This window comes from Cebidichthys violaceus, unplaced genomic scaffold (genome assembly GCF_023349555.1).
Source record: "Cebidichthys violaceus isolate CVI_PGR_0920_01 unplaced genomic scaffold, fCebVio1.0.p SCAF_172, whole genome shotgun sequence".
Classification (NCBI taxonomy): domain Eukaryota; kingdom Metazoa; phylum Chordata; class Actinopteri; order Perciformes; family Stichaeidae; genus Cebidichthys; species Cebidichthys violaceus.
This window is the reverse complement of record NW_027176343.1, coordinates 33,043-49,119: the sequence shown is the minus strand read 5'-3', so window position 1 is coordinate 49,119 and position 16,077 is coordinate 33,043. Positions and strand designations below refer to the sequence as shown.

At 45.4% G+C, this 16,077-nt stretch overlaps 1 protein-coding gene across 2 annotated transcripts; it reads right to left on the bottom strand.

Moving 5' to 3' along the window:
- Positions 1–1,890: 1,890 nt before the first annotated feature.
- Positions 1,891–15,578, bottom strand: traf7 (TNF receptor-associated factor 7). Of its 2 annotated transcripts, none has more exons than XM_068712780.1 (22): positions 15,495–15,578; positions 13,103–13,216; positions 12,877–12,937; positions 12,652–12,743; positions 12,321–12,434; positions 12,076–12,168; positions 11,382–11,415; positions 11,061–11,283; positions 10,848–10,982; positions 10,619–10,714; positions 10,306–10,427; positions 9,537–9,610; positions 9,311–9,359; positions 8,868–8,995; positions 7,679–7,761; positions 7,524–7,563; positions 7,309–7,425; positions 6,299–6,421; positions 5,142–5,261; positions 4,716–4,847; positions 4,407–4,526; positions 1,891–4,075 (listed from the first exon to the last, which is right to left on the bottom strand). In XM_068712780.1, the coding sequence occupies exons 3-22, from the start codon at positions 12,926–12,928 to the stop codon at positions 4,061–4,063; spliced, it is 1,962 nt and encodes a 653-aa protein (XP_068568881.1). In that variant the 5' UTR covers positions 12,929–12,937; positions 13,103–13,216; positions 15,495–15,578; the 3' UTR covers positions 1,891–4,060. The 2 variants fall into 2 exon arrangements, with proteins under 2 accessions (XP_068568881.1, XP_068568880.1); XM_068712779.1 differs by having other exon boundaries at positions 12,877–12,934.
- Between the last annotated feature and the right edge of the window lie 499 nt (positions 15,579–16,077).

Here is a 16,077-nt window from a genome sequence, read left to right as displayed (position 1 = left end):
ACGACGCAGTCCATCACTTTAGATCTCTATATATTAATCATCGTTTTCACCGACTCGCAAGCACGTGCGATGACGTTTTACCGAGGTCACGCAAAGCCTGCAGGCCTCTCTGGAATCTCATTTGAACTTGGACTTGCCTTACATTTGACCTGTGAAACTTGTGTGGTAAAAAGTGAAAGTCTTGGATACTTGATCGCTTGGAGAACCGACTGTTGGAGAACCAACTGTTGGACAAGTGAGCTGAAGAAAAACCTGAAGAGCAAATATACCTGCTGGCTTCTAATGGACCCCCTGGTGGAGCAACTGTAGGCCAAAGTCAGATCGTTAACGTTGCAGGTAAGACATCTTTTAATGTCATGACAAATGTACTTATTACTACTACTACTACTACTACTACTACTACTACTACTACTACTACTACTACTACTATAATAATAATAACTTTATTTATATAGCACTTTTAAAAACAGTTTGCAAAGTGCTTTGACAGACAAAGCACGGCAATAACAGAAAGCTCAACAGTGAGGCAACAAAGCACGAAAAACGAATGTAAAATTAAAATCCTGATAAAAAAACTGCAATAAAACATAAAAAAAAACAATCGATGAAAATAAACAAAAAAATATAAAATAAAGACAATAATTTAGTAAAATAAAATAACGATATAATAGATTAAATAAAGCAGTAAAGCGACGACGTCACATGACAGCCAGTCTGTAAAAGTAGGTTTTAGGAAGTGATTTTAAAGAGATTAAGCCGAGGGGTCCTGATGGAAAAATCCCGATCACCTTTAGTTTTCAGCCTCGACTGTGGACAGACAGAAGGTTTCCACCTGAGGGTCTAAGGCTGTGAGCTGGTTCATACGGAGTCAACATTTATTCTATATATGTTGGGTCCAGATCCATACGTCCTTTTAAAAGTGATCAGTAAAATCTTAGAATCAATTCTAAAGCGTACAGGGAGCAGTGAAGAGAAGCCAGAAGTGGGGTGATGTGATGTCGTCTGTTAGAACCAGGGAGAAGCTGAGCTGCTGCGTCCTGAACTCGTGGGAGGAGAGAGAGTGACTTCTGCTTGATGTCAGAGAGGAGGAGGAGTTACAGCAGTCAAGTCTCAGAGAGAGAGACGCATGAATGACTTTTTCCAGGTCAGCGTGAGAGAGGAGGGGTCTGATTCTGGAGATGGTTCTAATTTGAAGGAAACAGGAATGGACATTTTGTGGTTTGAAGCTTAAATCTGAATCAAATAGTACTTTATGTTAATGGACAGAGGAGCAAGGACACTTTCACTGTTTTGGACATACTTTACTCTGGCTTTTTTATTTTGTAGACTTACTGTATTAAGACTTTTTTTTATAGTTTTTTGGACTTAATATACCATGAATTTTTCGACATACTTTACTATGACTGTTTTTGACTTTTCGGCATATTATACTATAACTATTCAACATTCTATAGTATGGCTTTTTTATTTTGTTGACGTACTAGATCATGACTTTTTTTAGACATTCTATACTGTGATTTTTTTCGACCTACTGTACTATTACTTTATTTTTGACTTTTTACGTCGTACCATACTGATATTTTTGGAGACACTACACTATGACTTTCACTACTTTTGACATCCTATAATAACTGTAACCTTGAGATTCACAGACAAATGAGTTTTGACTTGTTTTTTTTACCCACAAACATAAGTTTGCAGTTCCAAAAAGGTTTGCACACGTCTATTTATCTCTTTGTGCATCTCTCGTCTGTCCGCTGCAGGCGCTCGTGTATTGCTGCATGCTCAAAAACATGAAATCCATTCGTTGAGATATTTTTTTGACACATATTCACATATGTTGATACTAGAGGCAAGTTCCATTGTTGAAATAAAACACAGCAACAGCTCTGAAAGTGTACAACAGTTTTATTGATCAATGATCAACTCAGGCTTACATGATTACAAGTATACAAGGCATCACTGAAACCGTGACCAGTGCAGACACCAAGGCTGCAGCAAGAAGTGGCCAGTTCTGCAATTAAATGAAGGCAACAGAATTCTGAACATCTGTAAAAACCTAATTCAGCCCACGTGTCTAAATGGATGTACATGATTTAAGACCTCCTCCCGGCTATATTTAGTCCGTTTCATAGTTTTAACCCAATATGGGTCCTGAAACATAACTCAGGAAAGCAGGACTTCACTTCTTCTTTTAAGTTGCCTTTTGGGACTTTAAAGGTCAATTACACACGACCACCGGCTTTTGCCTTCAGCGTCAGTCCACCGAGTATTACAGTCATAAAACAACAATCAGAGTTAATCTGTGGTTATGTTCATTCTAACCCGCTTCAGGTCAGAGATCAGGGAGTGTGAGAGAGGCAGAGAGACGTTAACGGTCTTTCCTTAGTTGTGCTCCGGACATATGGCACTCATTGAAACACACTTACATATAGACAATAATGAACACGGACCGTCCTCCCCTCTCTGATGTAGGCCAGCGTGAGTCACTCTCGTGGGCGTGTCCAGGCTCGGCGATATCTTATTTTACACGACTGTACAACCGTTAATGGCTCTGAATACAGCTCTATCATGGCACTAATATAAAACTCAGTAAATCTCATAGATCTGTCATTCTCTTAATAAAAGGTGTGTTTGTTTTTGTTTTTTATAAAAAGGCTGGTTTCACAGCCTTCTGGGTGACGACCACAGCGATCAAGGAGGGAGGAAATGTTGGCAAACATGCGTCCCTAAAAATCAACCGTCTGCTCAGTGACACAGAGTCGCTGCGTTTCCACCATTTACGCCACGCGATCCTAAAATGCTGATGTCTATTTTGATTAGGAACGGGACTTTGCACGAATACGGGGAGCAGATTTTGAAACTCTGGAACAATAGCTTTTGAGATTTCAGGGGTAGGCTATTTTGTTTTGTGCTGCATTGTCCAATGACAGCCTACAGATTGTCAAACGGAGATTAGAGGAAAACGTTCAATTTGTAAAATTAAAGAGTCGTTATCGGCAGCCCTGTGTGAAAGCGAAACGGTTTCATCAAGACGTTCTTTATTCATGATGGACTCTTTGTGACACATAAGAAGCATCGACCAGATTGAAACGGGAGTCTTTTAGTGTCGCGATGAAGGACCGGTTTGGATGAAGTGGGGCAGTGTGATACTACAGCAGATGACCGCCTGACAGCACAGATAAAGTGGTGAAAAAATTCTTAATATAACATGCACTTAAAACTGATTGTATTCAGGTGTTCAAAATACACTTTGCTGCAGCAGTACATTGTTTGTGATACCGTGCCGACGGCCCTCTAGAATACACCGACTACAAAGAAGTACCTCATCCGACCTCAAAGCCCGGTCCAAAGTACCCGGTTAAGGGAAGGACAGAGCGTCTTCAAAAAGCCATCCGTTTGACCTCTGTCATGTTCTGTGCATCAGGACCAAATCTCGGTAATCTTCACGTACATTTTAACATAAAACTGCCGCTGCCTCATTTGCATAAAATAACACAGTCCCAATGTCTTGCCTTGGTTCTGGTGCGTTCGGGGGAAGCATACGGAATAGATTTTTGAACGAGTGTGGCGTCGCTCCCCGTTAGTGAAACCAGCCTTTAGACGCATTTGAACAGTGAGCGTCAGGCATCATCAGTACAGTTCTTAAACGGCGGGACCGGAGTTTGAAACCTCTCTGCTTTCCCGGTCCGATTACACGGGCGCAGCGGCGTTCAGTCAATCTTGGTTCTTTTGGCGCGGTGCAGCTGTACGGTCGCTGCACCGGTGAGGAGGAGTTGACCCTGGAGCCCGACGATCCGGTCAAGGCCGTCCGAGCGCCCGTTTGAAGTTTTAAAAGCAACACTTACTCACACGGTTTCCGGAGTGTCTGTTGTTATTATTAGTCTGCGGCCGTTTAAATCTCAATCAAAGAAACGTGTGTGTGTGTGTGTGTGTGTGTGTGTGTGTGAGAGAGAGAGTGTGTGTGAGAGAGTGTTGTTGGGGGGGGGGGGGGGGGTCATGTGGAAAGGTTACCGTTCGTAAAGAAGTCGACTGGACTCCTGCAGAACAAACGGTTTGTTTAGCACGTCCACACCTGAAAGAGACAGAAATCACTTTAGAAGATCAAACAAAGTATTATAAATAATGAAATAAGGTTTGATTGTAAAGAAAAGGGTTGCTAAGGAAAGAAAGATCAAGGAGGAGATGTTTGTGATGCTTTTGTTCTGACACTTCTTTTACAGAGCAGGTCTACAACGTCTGAACGGTTCAGTTCGAGGTGTTGAAGAACACAGAATGTAAAGAAATGAACTATTATGGACGCACGAGACGAGCCACAAGGATGCCGATGATTCCTTCAGCGGCGGAATAAAGAGGACGGGCGGGTGAACAGGAGGCGGAGCAGAGCAGAAGGAGAGAGGCGCTACCTTGACGGTGCTGTCGACGGCTCCGGAGAAGAGGCGTCCTCTGGAGACGGCCAGAGCCGTGACGCTGCCCTGGTGTCTCAGCAGGGTCTGGGTGCAGATCATGTTGTCCATGCTCCACACCTGGAGAACAGGTTTGGTGGATTTTGATGTTATAATATTCACCTTGCATCCCAAAAGTTGCTCTTGTGTCCTTAGAGGACAAAACAACTGCCATAAAATTATATATTTTCTCACACACACACACACACACACACACACACACACACACACACACACACACACACACACACACACACAGTCTGTCCTCACCCTGAGTGAGCGGTCGTAGGAGGCGCTGAACACTTTGGTCTGGTCTGGAGTGGAGATCACGGCGAGAGCGTAAACTGTCCCCACGTGACCCGTCAGGGTCCGCACCTGCTCTTTAGACTCAATGTCCCACACCTGGAGAGAAGACCATCACCATCACCATCATCGTCATCGTCACTAAAAACACCAGCATTTTGATTTGTGCGATAGTCAAAGTAAGCAGCTGCTTAATTGTGGTCTGGCGTTCCTGTGTCTCGAGGGCATTGAACCCCGTCTTCACAGAGGATAAGCCATGTGTGAGAATAATCTGAGTACTCAAAAGAGGAAAACAGCAGCTCAGTGTAATTGGAGCCAGAAACGACCTCATGCCTTGTGAGAGAGGCAGAGATGAAGGAGAGTAAAAGAACAGATCACGTGCTTCTCCCTTACGTGGATGAGGTTTTCATAGGTGCCACAGACGATGTGGTGGTTGGTGACGGCGATGGAGTAGACGCTGCCCCCGCTGGTCTGCAGGACGTGAACGCACTCCAGAGAGCGGATGTCCCAAATCTGACAGACGGGGAGAGAAACGGACAGAGTCAGAGAGGCTGATGGGTAAAAAAAAAAAAGAAGAAGAAAGAGGAGGATGGAGAAGAGGAGCTGAGAGGGGATGAAACACACACACACACACACACACACACACACACACACACACACACACACACACACACACACACACACACACACACACACACACACACACACACACACACACACACACACACACACACACAGTATGAGCAGTGGAAAAAGTGAGTTGTTTAACAGCTGCAAGTTGTCAATTTTCATCTCCATGGCAACACAGAGTGGAGCGATCACTAGTTTAATCAGATAGGCTTCCTGGCGAATCACGATGCAGCACTGAAAACAGGCCACAAAATGCAACAATGAGACACAGAGTCTCTCTCTCTCTCTCTCTCTCTCTCTCCCAGCATTAAATAAAGCATCTATTTCTGTAGCATTAAATGAAGGCTAAAATACCAACACAGAGTCATTGGCAGTCAGATTAATTACAGGGGAAGCTATTAAAGTAGAGCCAATTATTTCTGACAGTACGTCGGCAGCTACAGTGAACAAGCTAACGAGTCCAACTTCTTCAACATCAAAGAGCAAACGAAAAGACGTCAATCTCTTGCGTTGGAAAAAGAAATCCGAAAGATAAAGAGTTTTATGATCAAATGCCGTTCTAAGAGTTTCATAGTTGTTCTGTGTCAAAGTTATTTAATTGACAAAATGTTAAAAGGGATCGTTTTTTTACTGAATATTTGGCAACATTTGTCACAGCAATTTCTGCAGCAAAACATTTGACTCTCCGACTCTGAGTAACAGCTGGGCTTAGAAGAACCAACTGTCCTTTCATCTCCCACAAGTCTCCTCTCTGCTGTCTTTCCTGTCCTCTTCATCTCTGGACTGAGGTATTCATTAGTGACCACACACACACACACACACACACACACACACACACACACACACACACACACACACACACACACACACACACACACACACACACACACACACACACACCTCGCCACCCTTCCTCCTACCTTGATGGTCTGATATGAGCCGCTGTACAGGTGGTTCTGGGAGGCCACCAGTGCTCTGACCCAGTGATTCAGACCGGTCAGCTCCTTCTTCAGCTTCAGCTCCGTACCCACGATGTCCCACACCTGAACACACCGATACAGTTCATGGAGAAAACTCAGACTTCAGACGACATAAGTGATAAAGCAGTTCATTTAAGTTCAGTCCAGCATCATGTCGTGCACCAACACTCACCACATGTAACAAAGATCTTTCCTACATCAGTTTTGGTTTGATTACCTGCCTGTTTTCATTCATTTATTTAATTAGGTTTTCCTCTTTCTGTTTGTGAATATTACTACGACAAAACCTCAAAAAATAATTATTATTAAAACAAAAGCTGCAGCTCTTGGGTTAAAAACAACATCGACATTATTTATATTATAAAATAGAATTCTGTTAAACTTATTTGTCTTACTGTAATTACTTGAGCGCGCACACACACACACACACACACACACACACACACACACACACACACACACACACACACACACACACACACACACACACACACACACACACACACACACACACACACACACACACACGTGAGTAAAGTGAAGAGCATGATGTCACTGAGCTGAAACAGAAAGAAGCTGACAGGAGGAGGAGAAGGAGAAGGAGGCTCGTTGGGTAAGAAAGGAAAGTCCCCATCTGAGAGGATTGACGTCACACAAAGCAACACATCCATCCCATCCTCTCGCTGGCTTGTAACCATGGTAACAAAGACGTGGCTACAGTCATTGCTCCTTACCGTCTGCCTCTCCTCACTGAGTCACATTTAAACACTTGTTTTCTGTCAGAACTAATAGTCACTTAAATAAAAACCATTTCCTGGTAATTATTTGATTCTATAATTCATATTTGTCACCTCTCTTCTATTACAGATCCCAGCAGGACGACCTACAAGTGGTCTCGTCTCTAATCCGTCGAGGCACCTTCATGTGATAACGTAGTTTAAATAAAGTACCTTGATGGCCTTGAGGGAGCCGCTGAACAACATGTTGTGGGAGGAGACCAGTGTGCACACGGGGTTGTCATGGGCACGGATAGTGTTGACTTTCTGCAGGGTCTGGATGTCCCACACCTACGCAGTGGAGAGACAAAAAGCACAACTTCTGTAGCAAATGAAAGCAATTGTGCAAGTTTGCCGTTGAAGAAAGAGGAAGCAGGGAGGCGACTCACGATGATGGTGCAGTCTGCAGAGCCACTGTACAGCCGGTTCCTATGGAGACAGATAGCAACGAGTCATGCTTTGGCGGGGGTGGGGGGGTGGGGGGGGGTGGTAATTCCCAGTCGACATGCAGCTTAAGATGTGTTGTTTGTGTGCATTTTGTTACCCTTGGATGCACAGCGCCAGGACGATGCCATCGTGACCCTCGAGGGTTTTCTGACACTTGTAGGTGGTGCAGGTGTCCCAAACCTGAGAGCAGCAGAGGACACAGACTCTTTAGGCCTCCTAAAGGGCTCGTTCGGAGTTCAGTTCGGTGTAATACCTTTCAATAGATGGCGGTTGCGGTCCGACGACCCTTTCTGAAGGGGGACTGAAGCCGTTATCTCTGCTGTTCTCAAAGCCACCAGACTCCTTTGCCAGAAACGTAGATTTAACCTCTCAGAACACAGGAGTCACTCTTCCACCGCTGCCTCCAATGATTAGTTAGTTTGCGTTATTGGGTGACTTTGGTGTTTTAAAAAAAGGGTAAAAGTCACACATTAACACTAACTAACCATTCGATGCAGTGGTAGACCGGCCACTCCTGTGTTCAGCGAGTTAAAATGACTAATTTATCAATGGAGTCTGGTGGCTTTGAAGAGAGCAAAGATCGATACAACGGCTTCAGTTCCCCATCGAAAAAGGGCTGAAGTCTGACTGCAAGTTAGAGCTTAAGTTTACACTTAAACTCATACTTAAAATTGTGTTTTTGCATTTTGTACATTGCTTTGCTCTTGTGCTTATACTCCTGTTTATTTCTCCAAACTGTAGATGGCGGGTCGACCGCCATCTACAGCAGGTAATACACTGACTATGGAAAAGTACCCCGTACTGGAACCACAACAACACTTCAAAAAACAACAACAAATAAATAAATGTTTCTAACTATCCCTTCAAGTCTTTTTTCAGCCCATATCTACTGAAGGTCTCTTCCACTTCTTCAGTAAGTGATGAGCATTAAAATAAATCTCCAGATTGCCGTTACAAAACAAGGTTGTGGGCGGAAGTTATCAGAATCTCTGTGGAAGAAGGTGGACGAAGGCCGCATTCAGGCCCAAAATAGCACTGCATTAAAAAAAATAAATAAATAACAGAGCGTAAGGGGCTGCTGTTGGTGTGGGTGTGTTGCTACATGTACTCCAGAGAAGTTTGAGTGATACATCCATGAGTTTGAAGGCGCTCTGCTGCGCCAACAACTGGCATCAAGACAAATAATGCATTTTTTCACGCAGCGCTAATGTCGTTACTTTATTTCCTTTGTGTGGGAGTGTGGGAGTGTGTGTGTGTGTGTGTGTGTGTGTGTGTGTGGACGCTACCTTGATCGTCTTATCTGAGGATCCAGAGAAGAGCAGGTCTCCGGTGGAGTAGACACACAGACACCAAACGGGGCCCTGGTGGCCAACGAAGGTCCCCTTACACTTGAAGATCTGCTGGGGGTCGTATGCTACACACAGACACAGAGACGGGAAAGACTGGATATGTGTTTGTCATTGGAAGCGAAACGAGGGAGGAATATATTTGAAGCAGAGAGAGGTAGATGAGGACAGGAGGAAGAAAAAAAAAAGGGGGGGACAGACGGAGACCGGTGAGGGAAGGTGAGTGGGAGTAAGGGCGAGGAGGAAAAGAACAACCAGAGAAGAGTTTTACATTTCAAGTCAACAGAAGTGGTTCAAAATCAAATGTTAACACTCCGCTGAGAGACGTGAAGAATGTGAAGAAGAGGATTTTTAAAGAGCAGGACGGACGGGCAGACACTTACAACCCAGGATTCCCATGTTGAGCCTGGCGTTGATGTGGGACAACTCATCCTGCAGAGAGACAACACTTTAAGCGATTTGTTCTCCAGCACACCTACGTCGATCCTTTCACTCCGTTTCAAACTTTTATTCTCACTCATAGATGCACACACACACACACACACACACACACACACACACACACACACACGTTTTCTCTTTCTCCTTGCAAGGTGCACACACACTTACGTTGAGCATGGAAGCGTCTCTACGAAATTCCATCAGGTCCTCGCTCAGTTTACTCTGGTTCTCGTCCAACACGTCTGAAGGACACACACATAACTTAGTCATAACTTAGTCATAACTTAGTCAGATAACGCAGTGAGGCTGCTGTGCAGACAACTTTCCCCAGTCAATATGTACGCATCAGTTGCTAGAGGGTTTTAAAATCATGTTTTAATTGTAGTGCAGTGCAGGAGTGAGACGTGATCTGATGAAAACGGGCGATGAGGAGTGCACAACCCCAGCTTTGTCTCCACTGATACGGATTCACAAACCCAAACCCACATCCTGAGAAACCAGTGCTCTCTTGTTTTTATTATAGCAAAATGCTAAATCTGTTAGCCTCCCTGTGTCCAAATGATTAAAGATTAGTGAAAGGTCGTAACTACAGATCGCTTCTTAAGCAGACATTAACATGCTTTAAAAGGGTTTTAACATTTTAAATCTATATTGTTGTAAAAGTGAAATTGAAAATATATTTTGACATCGAACAATCAAAGTCAAAAGTACATATCGCCCTCTTAAGCTAACGGCTATAATCACTGTAACACCACTGCCTTCACATAACACACATGCAGGAAGTGTCAGAGTACCATCGGTAACTTTAAGCATGTTAGCTCACTCCTGCACATAACCGCTTTAAATGTTTTTAAAAGAAGAAGGATGCATTCTTAGTCCCGGCTCGTTTGTGCTGAATCAGTAAAACAGAACAAAGTCCTTCTCTACCGTATCTTACCGAATTTGAGCTCCAGGTTCTTCTCTAGCTGATCTAACTTCTCAGACAGTTTGCCCAACATGGAGCGCAGGAAAGCTATATCTTGGTCCTTCTGGGCCAGAGTCAGCTGCATCTCGTGGAACCTAAACGGGGTCAAAAGGTCACAGACAATGACGACTTCATTACAGTTAAGGAGTTTCATCGAGGTTAGAAATACCGTGACGTAGTGAGAAGCATGCCGAACACTCGGTAAACACACGGAAACCAATCAATCTGACGATCTGGATGCACTCAGCTCTTCGGCTGAGGAAACGGCTCGAGTTTGTCTGCTCACCGGTCATCGGTCTGCTGCAGAAACTCCTTCAGACCCTCAAACTTGCACACCTCCAGGTGCGTTTCGTACGTGTCCTGGTTACCGATGAACGTGCAGCTTGTCGGGGAGAAGAGGAGAGGCCGGTGAGTGGAAGGCAGACGAGCGTGTGATCAACAGACAAATAGTATGCAGCAGCTTCACATGCAGTAAAATAATAAAGTGTGTGGTGTTTCTTTTTTAAAGGACTCACCCATATTTGGAGTGTGGACACTTGATATGCTCGCACTCTTTGAGGTGAGCCTCCAGGTTCATGGTGAGCAGCGGGGGGCAGGAAGGGTTGTTGGGGCAGCGGACCGGCCTGTAGTCACAACTGGCCTCGTGTTCTCTGCAGAGACGGGAGACTTTTGAATAAACAGCTTTTTGCAACAGGATCAATCCTTTTTTAAAAACCCTCAGGCCTTACTTGCGCGTGGACAGCTTGATGGTGAACGGGCAGCCCAGCGGGTCCACCTCGTACGCTCCGGGTTTCCCGGCCACCGTGGAGGTGGGGGCCGCGGCCCCGCCTGCGGCGCTGGCCGTGGCCCTGCAGCCGTATTTACAGTGAATGAACAGCTCTCCGATCTGCTCGGCTACCGCGATGTTGTTGACCACGACCGTGAGCTTAGCCGCGTCCACTGGGCACTTGTCTGCGAGGAGGAGGCGCATGAACGTAAAGGTTACAATTATCGTTGGCCGCGGCGCCGACGCGTCAAAAACAAATAAAGGGACGCTTTTTAAGTCTCACCTGAAGTCAAGGCACATCGTCTGCAGAAGGTGTGCTGAGGAGGAAGGAAAAAGAGAGCCAAGTTTAAAGTTACTACAAGGAACTTCCATTTTGCGTTGATTTTGGCGGTCCCTGTGGACAAAAGTGGTAGTGTTTCCAAGCACCAGGGTCCCTTTAGAAATCCTCTCATTTTACAGCAGCAGGGTCTGACAGTCTGCTGGTTCTGATTCTCCCATGCTTCCCTTCCCCCTAACGGAGCCCAGTCTGGTCCTCCAGCAGCGTGGTGTTGGCTCTCACAGGGTACCGGCGGAGTTGCGAGGAGAAGCTCTGCTCCCGGCCTAGGAGGAGCCGCTGAGCTCTCCTCCCCCCGCCGGAGCTCCGACTGCAGGTCGAAGGTGGCCTGGAGTCGGAGCTGAGGGAGTTTCTGGCTAACCTGCATTATTTCATCCGATTTGGCCAGAATCTGAGCCGGTGACACCGATGGAAAGCATTAAGAAAAACTATATTGAAATAACCAATCTTCTCGCTGATGGTCTCGTCTACTTATGAAGGTCATGTAGAGGTATCGGTATTAATTTGAGACGGTTTCAGAACTAGTTCAAAGTTCCTCTCGGTAACTTTAAAAGAAAAAGATAAGAGAATCAGACAGAAGAGAGGAGGGCAAAGAGAGTGGTGATGATGGAGGAAAGGCTGGAGAGGACAGAAATAAGCTCACCCCACATGTGGTGATGACGGGGTCCTTGAAGACGTTGCAGCACAGCTGGCAGCACAGCTTTACGGAGGGCTGTTCAGCGAACACCTGGGGCTCCTGCATACAAACACACGCTTGTTTGTTAATTCGGTGTGGTTTCAGTTCCAAAATTGGCTCGTCGCTGCGTTGTTTAACACGTTGAAGTGTTTGTGGTCGTACGTTTGATGTCGTATGTGTGATATATATATGTTCGTGCTAAGGGGTCGTACCGTGTCCTCTTCTTCTTCGTGCAGAGAGAAAGTGGAGCGCAGAGACATGTTGGATTCGGAGTGTAGAGATCGGATTGAGATGGCGGAATCTGACCTCCGTGGAGTAATAGGAGGCTGGGAGGAGGAGAAGCAGTGGAGAGAAGAGGTCACGGCCTATCCACACCGCCACAAATAAAATCTAATTCGGTCAGAAACACTGAAAATTGCCACTTTCATGTGTAAATTTAACCCGGCGCGCTTCCAAAATGATCAGCTTCATGAATAAATGTTGATGAGCTTTTGAACCCATTAACTTGGCTTGGCATAAAAACATAAAAGGTTTTGTGTGTACCATTCCGTCGTCGTCATCCCGGGGAGAGTAGGTCAGAGTGCTTGAGGAGGAGGGAGTTCTTCTATGCTGCTTGTAACTGCTGGACCCTTCGGCTGAAAACACAAGAGGGCAAATTCCCAACAAACAAAAAAAATGAACGATGGAGGAGTATCAAGCAAAAGAGAGAAGCTGCGATGCAGAAAATGAGAGAGCATTTATAGAGGGGGATGTTATTTGCGTTATCACCTTTCGCTCCGGCAGCCACGGCTGAGAAGGTAGGGCCGAACGAAGCCTCCATCCTGCTCTGCTGCGAAGAAAGGACGGTTGTGTGGACAGATAAATTGGTACGGAGTTAAAGCATAGAATGATATAAAGGAAAAGGAGATATTACTGCAGGAATACATCACACAACAGGAGTATAATCTGGGTATTTCATTGAAATGTCTTTCCAAGTCGCACTATCGTCTCTCACCTTGGTGCTGGGGGGCTGCTGTGGCGGCTGCCGCTGCTCCTCCGGAGTATCGGTTGTAGGGAGGAGTCTCACCACAAAGCACACACAAATGAACAGTTAGCTGGTCTGCTAGGCCTAGGGAGAGGAAAGAGGACAAGGAAGGGTGCAGAGAGGTGAAGAGAAATGGGAGGGGGGGGGGCATTAGTGAGGGAAATATGTTGTGACCAGGCGGCACTGCGGAAGTGTCTTAAACTTGCATTTTCTTTACTGGCCATCAGGGGGCGACTCCTCTGGTTAAAAACAAGGCAGATTGAATGGAAGTCTATGAGAAAATGACTCTACTTCTCTCTTGATTTATTCCCTCAGTAAACATTGTAAACATGAGTTTATGGTCTCAATCTCTAGTTTCAAGTCTTCATCAATACAGCCTGATGTTCACTGACTAAATGATGGTCCCATTTAAAGTAGAATAGACCATAAAGCAGGGTATGCTTTAGGGCGAGCGTACTGTGATAAACAGGTTACTGCCGCTACCGGAGCAGTTTACAGCGTCTCTATGCCGCCGCAGTCCAAATATGGTCACTTCCGTTCACTGGTTGCAAAAAGCCAAGATGGCGACGGCCAAATCGCCGACCTCGAGGCTTCAAAACCGTAGTCCACAAAGCGATGGCCGACGTCACAATAGCTATGTCCACTTCTTATATACAGTCTATGGTTGAGACACATCGCACAAAAATTCTGAGCAACAGCACAAGAGCCTGACTGAAATCAGGATAGATACACCATGCTGGCCATAAGTCAGCTTTGTGTTTTAACAGAGAGAGAGAGAGAGAGAGAGAGAGAGAGAGAGAGAGAGAGAGAGAGAGAGAGAGAGAGACAACACACACCAACACATGGCCCAAGACATGTTAGAGACCGCCAGTTGCTACAGGACAGCTGAACGCTACTTTAGACGAGAGGCAGTGCATTACGGAACATGTACAGTGGAGCTACTGTTGTTGGATATATACGTTTGACCTACTTTACCGGTCTCAAGCACAACAACACGATCCAACATAACGATTCCACTCAAGTCGTAACAGCAAATATGTTTTTTTATGGTTTACTCTGTTCAACTGGATTGTTTTTAAATTAGTTTGTAGAAGTGTGAAAGAAGATTAGACTCAAAGCACATGTTTAGTCCGCAATGGCTGAATACAGGAAGTTCAGTCAGTAATTTAACGCTCAGACACTAATATTTTCATTAGACCCGGGCAACATAATCATCAAATATTGATGTTGTGATAAGACTAGCTTTGTCGTCTGTCCAAGTCTTTTGTCCGTGGATATGTTCTTATCAATATCACACCTGTGTTCTGAAAGCTGCGTTCAATATGTCCAAAGGAGCTCCGGGTTTAACCTGACAGTTTCCTACAGTCATTAAAAGTGATATAATAATGTGCATGACATATTGACGTGCTTTAACACAAAACTAATGCAAGAAAAACTCACAATCTCAGCAGCAAACGCTGAATGGAGGAAGTTCACATTTTAACAAATAGTAACCTTAGCTGGTTTTCTACTTAAACTGTACATTGTACATGAACATTTCTTTGCACTGATGACCCCTCATTGAAGTTTATGAGCCTCCTCCTGAGACATACACAGAGCTGAGGCAGCAGGGGAAACAAAACAGCTGTCTGAAGGCAGCACTGACCCAGGGTCCTATCAACAATCTAATGACGGAAACTGTTGAGTGACCAGCATCTGCGACCCCTCAAAACACACAGGGCAAGGCTGAGAGGGAGACAGGGAGGGAGCAACACAGAGACAAAGGGGAGAGGGGAAAAAGTGACAGGCAAAAACCAGTGACCCGGACGACTAGATACTGATGTAAACAGAAAGGTATGCAGGGCCGTGGGGCTCATATGGAACTAGGTTGCAGAATCAAGCCAGTGAAACTATCCAGGACCTCTAATCCGCTCCTAGCAGCGTCACTGTCTCTTTTCACAAGGCAGGAGGTTCCCGTAAAGAGGAGCCTGGACACGGAGAAGGGGGCGGAACACACACACACACACACAACGGACCAAAGTTGACAGCTACCTAGCTTAATGTCCAAACACCGATACATAAGTATGGTATATAGCGTGTAACAGCGTTTCGCGAGGTAGCTACAGTAAACGACGGCACACAGTGCACTTTCTTATCGACCGTCATCTTGTCAACGACCGTTTAAAACTGCGATAATTAGCTAGCTAAAGTGGCTCATTTGCTAGCTTAAGTTAGCTAGCTGTTGGTACATTTTCTGTCAGCAATCATTGCTGCTAACGGCCTTTGGCGAACTCTGCTAACAGCCAACGGTGTGCCTGCGTTACTGTATAGCTAACGAGGCCATTATTCAACAAAACGTCTGGGTTTCAGTTCGTGTACTTACCATTTTTCTACAACAGCGCAGCAGCAAGTCTGCAGACGAATTCCTAAATCTACCCCTCTCTCTCTCTCTCTCTCTCTCTCTCTCTCTCTCGCTCTCACTCTCTGCCTCACATACACACAGCTCCAATACCGCAGTGTGTTCTGGGACGTGTAGTAGAAGCGCTTACAGCGGTCCCCTCGATTAGCATTCTTTTCTCCGCCGTCCGACTACGGCCCCCACAATCCACTTCGCGGAGCTGCCATTGGACTCGGTGCTGTCAGTAAATTCCGCAAACCAACTGCAAAACGCACTACTCCCAAATACATCCACATTTCCCCCGGTTCCGCGCTGTTATTGGTTCCTGCGCACACCGAGCCATCATGCGACAGCCGCCATCACGTTTTTACAGTGAGCGCACGTGCACTGCAAAGGTGGTGTGATGTGGAGCGCGACTGACCAACAATCACAGAAAAAAAGAAAAACACAGAACCATTCCGTTGCATGCAAAATATGTCATAATACAAGAAGAGACCATTATATTCACGAGCATGCTTTAATAGAGGCCCATTGTGATTCAATATAGGAAGGTGATAGTCATTAAATA

Excerpts from the sequence above, each read along its gene's own strand:
- traf7 (XM_068712780.1), bottom strand. The coding sequence starts at position 12,928 with ATGGAGGCTTCGTTCGGCCCTACCTTCTCAGCCGTGGCTGCCGGAGCG. Across the intron at positions 10,428-10,618 it reads CTGCAGCAGACCGATGACCG|GTTCCACGAGATGCAGCTGA; the intron begins GTGAGCAGACAA and ends GACCCCGTTTAG. Across the intron at positions 7,762-8,867 it reads CCTCAGATAAGACGATCAAG|GTTTGGGACACCTGCACCAC; the intron begins GTAGCGTCCACA and ends TGCTGCTCTCAG.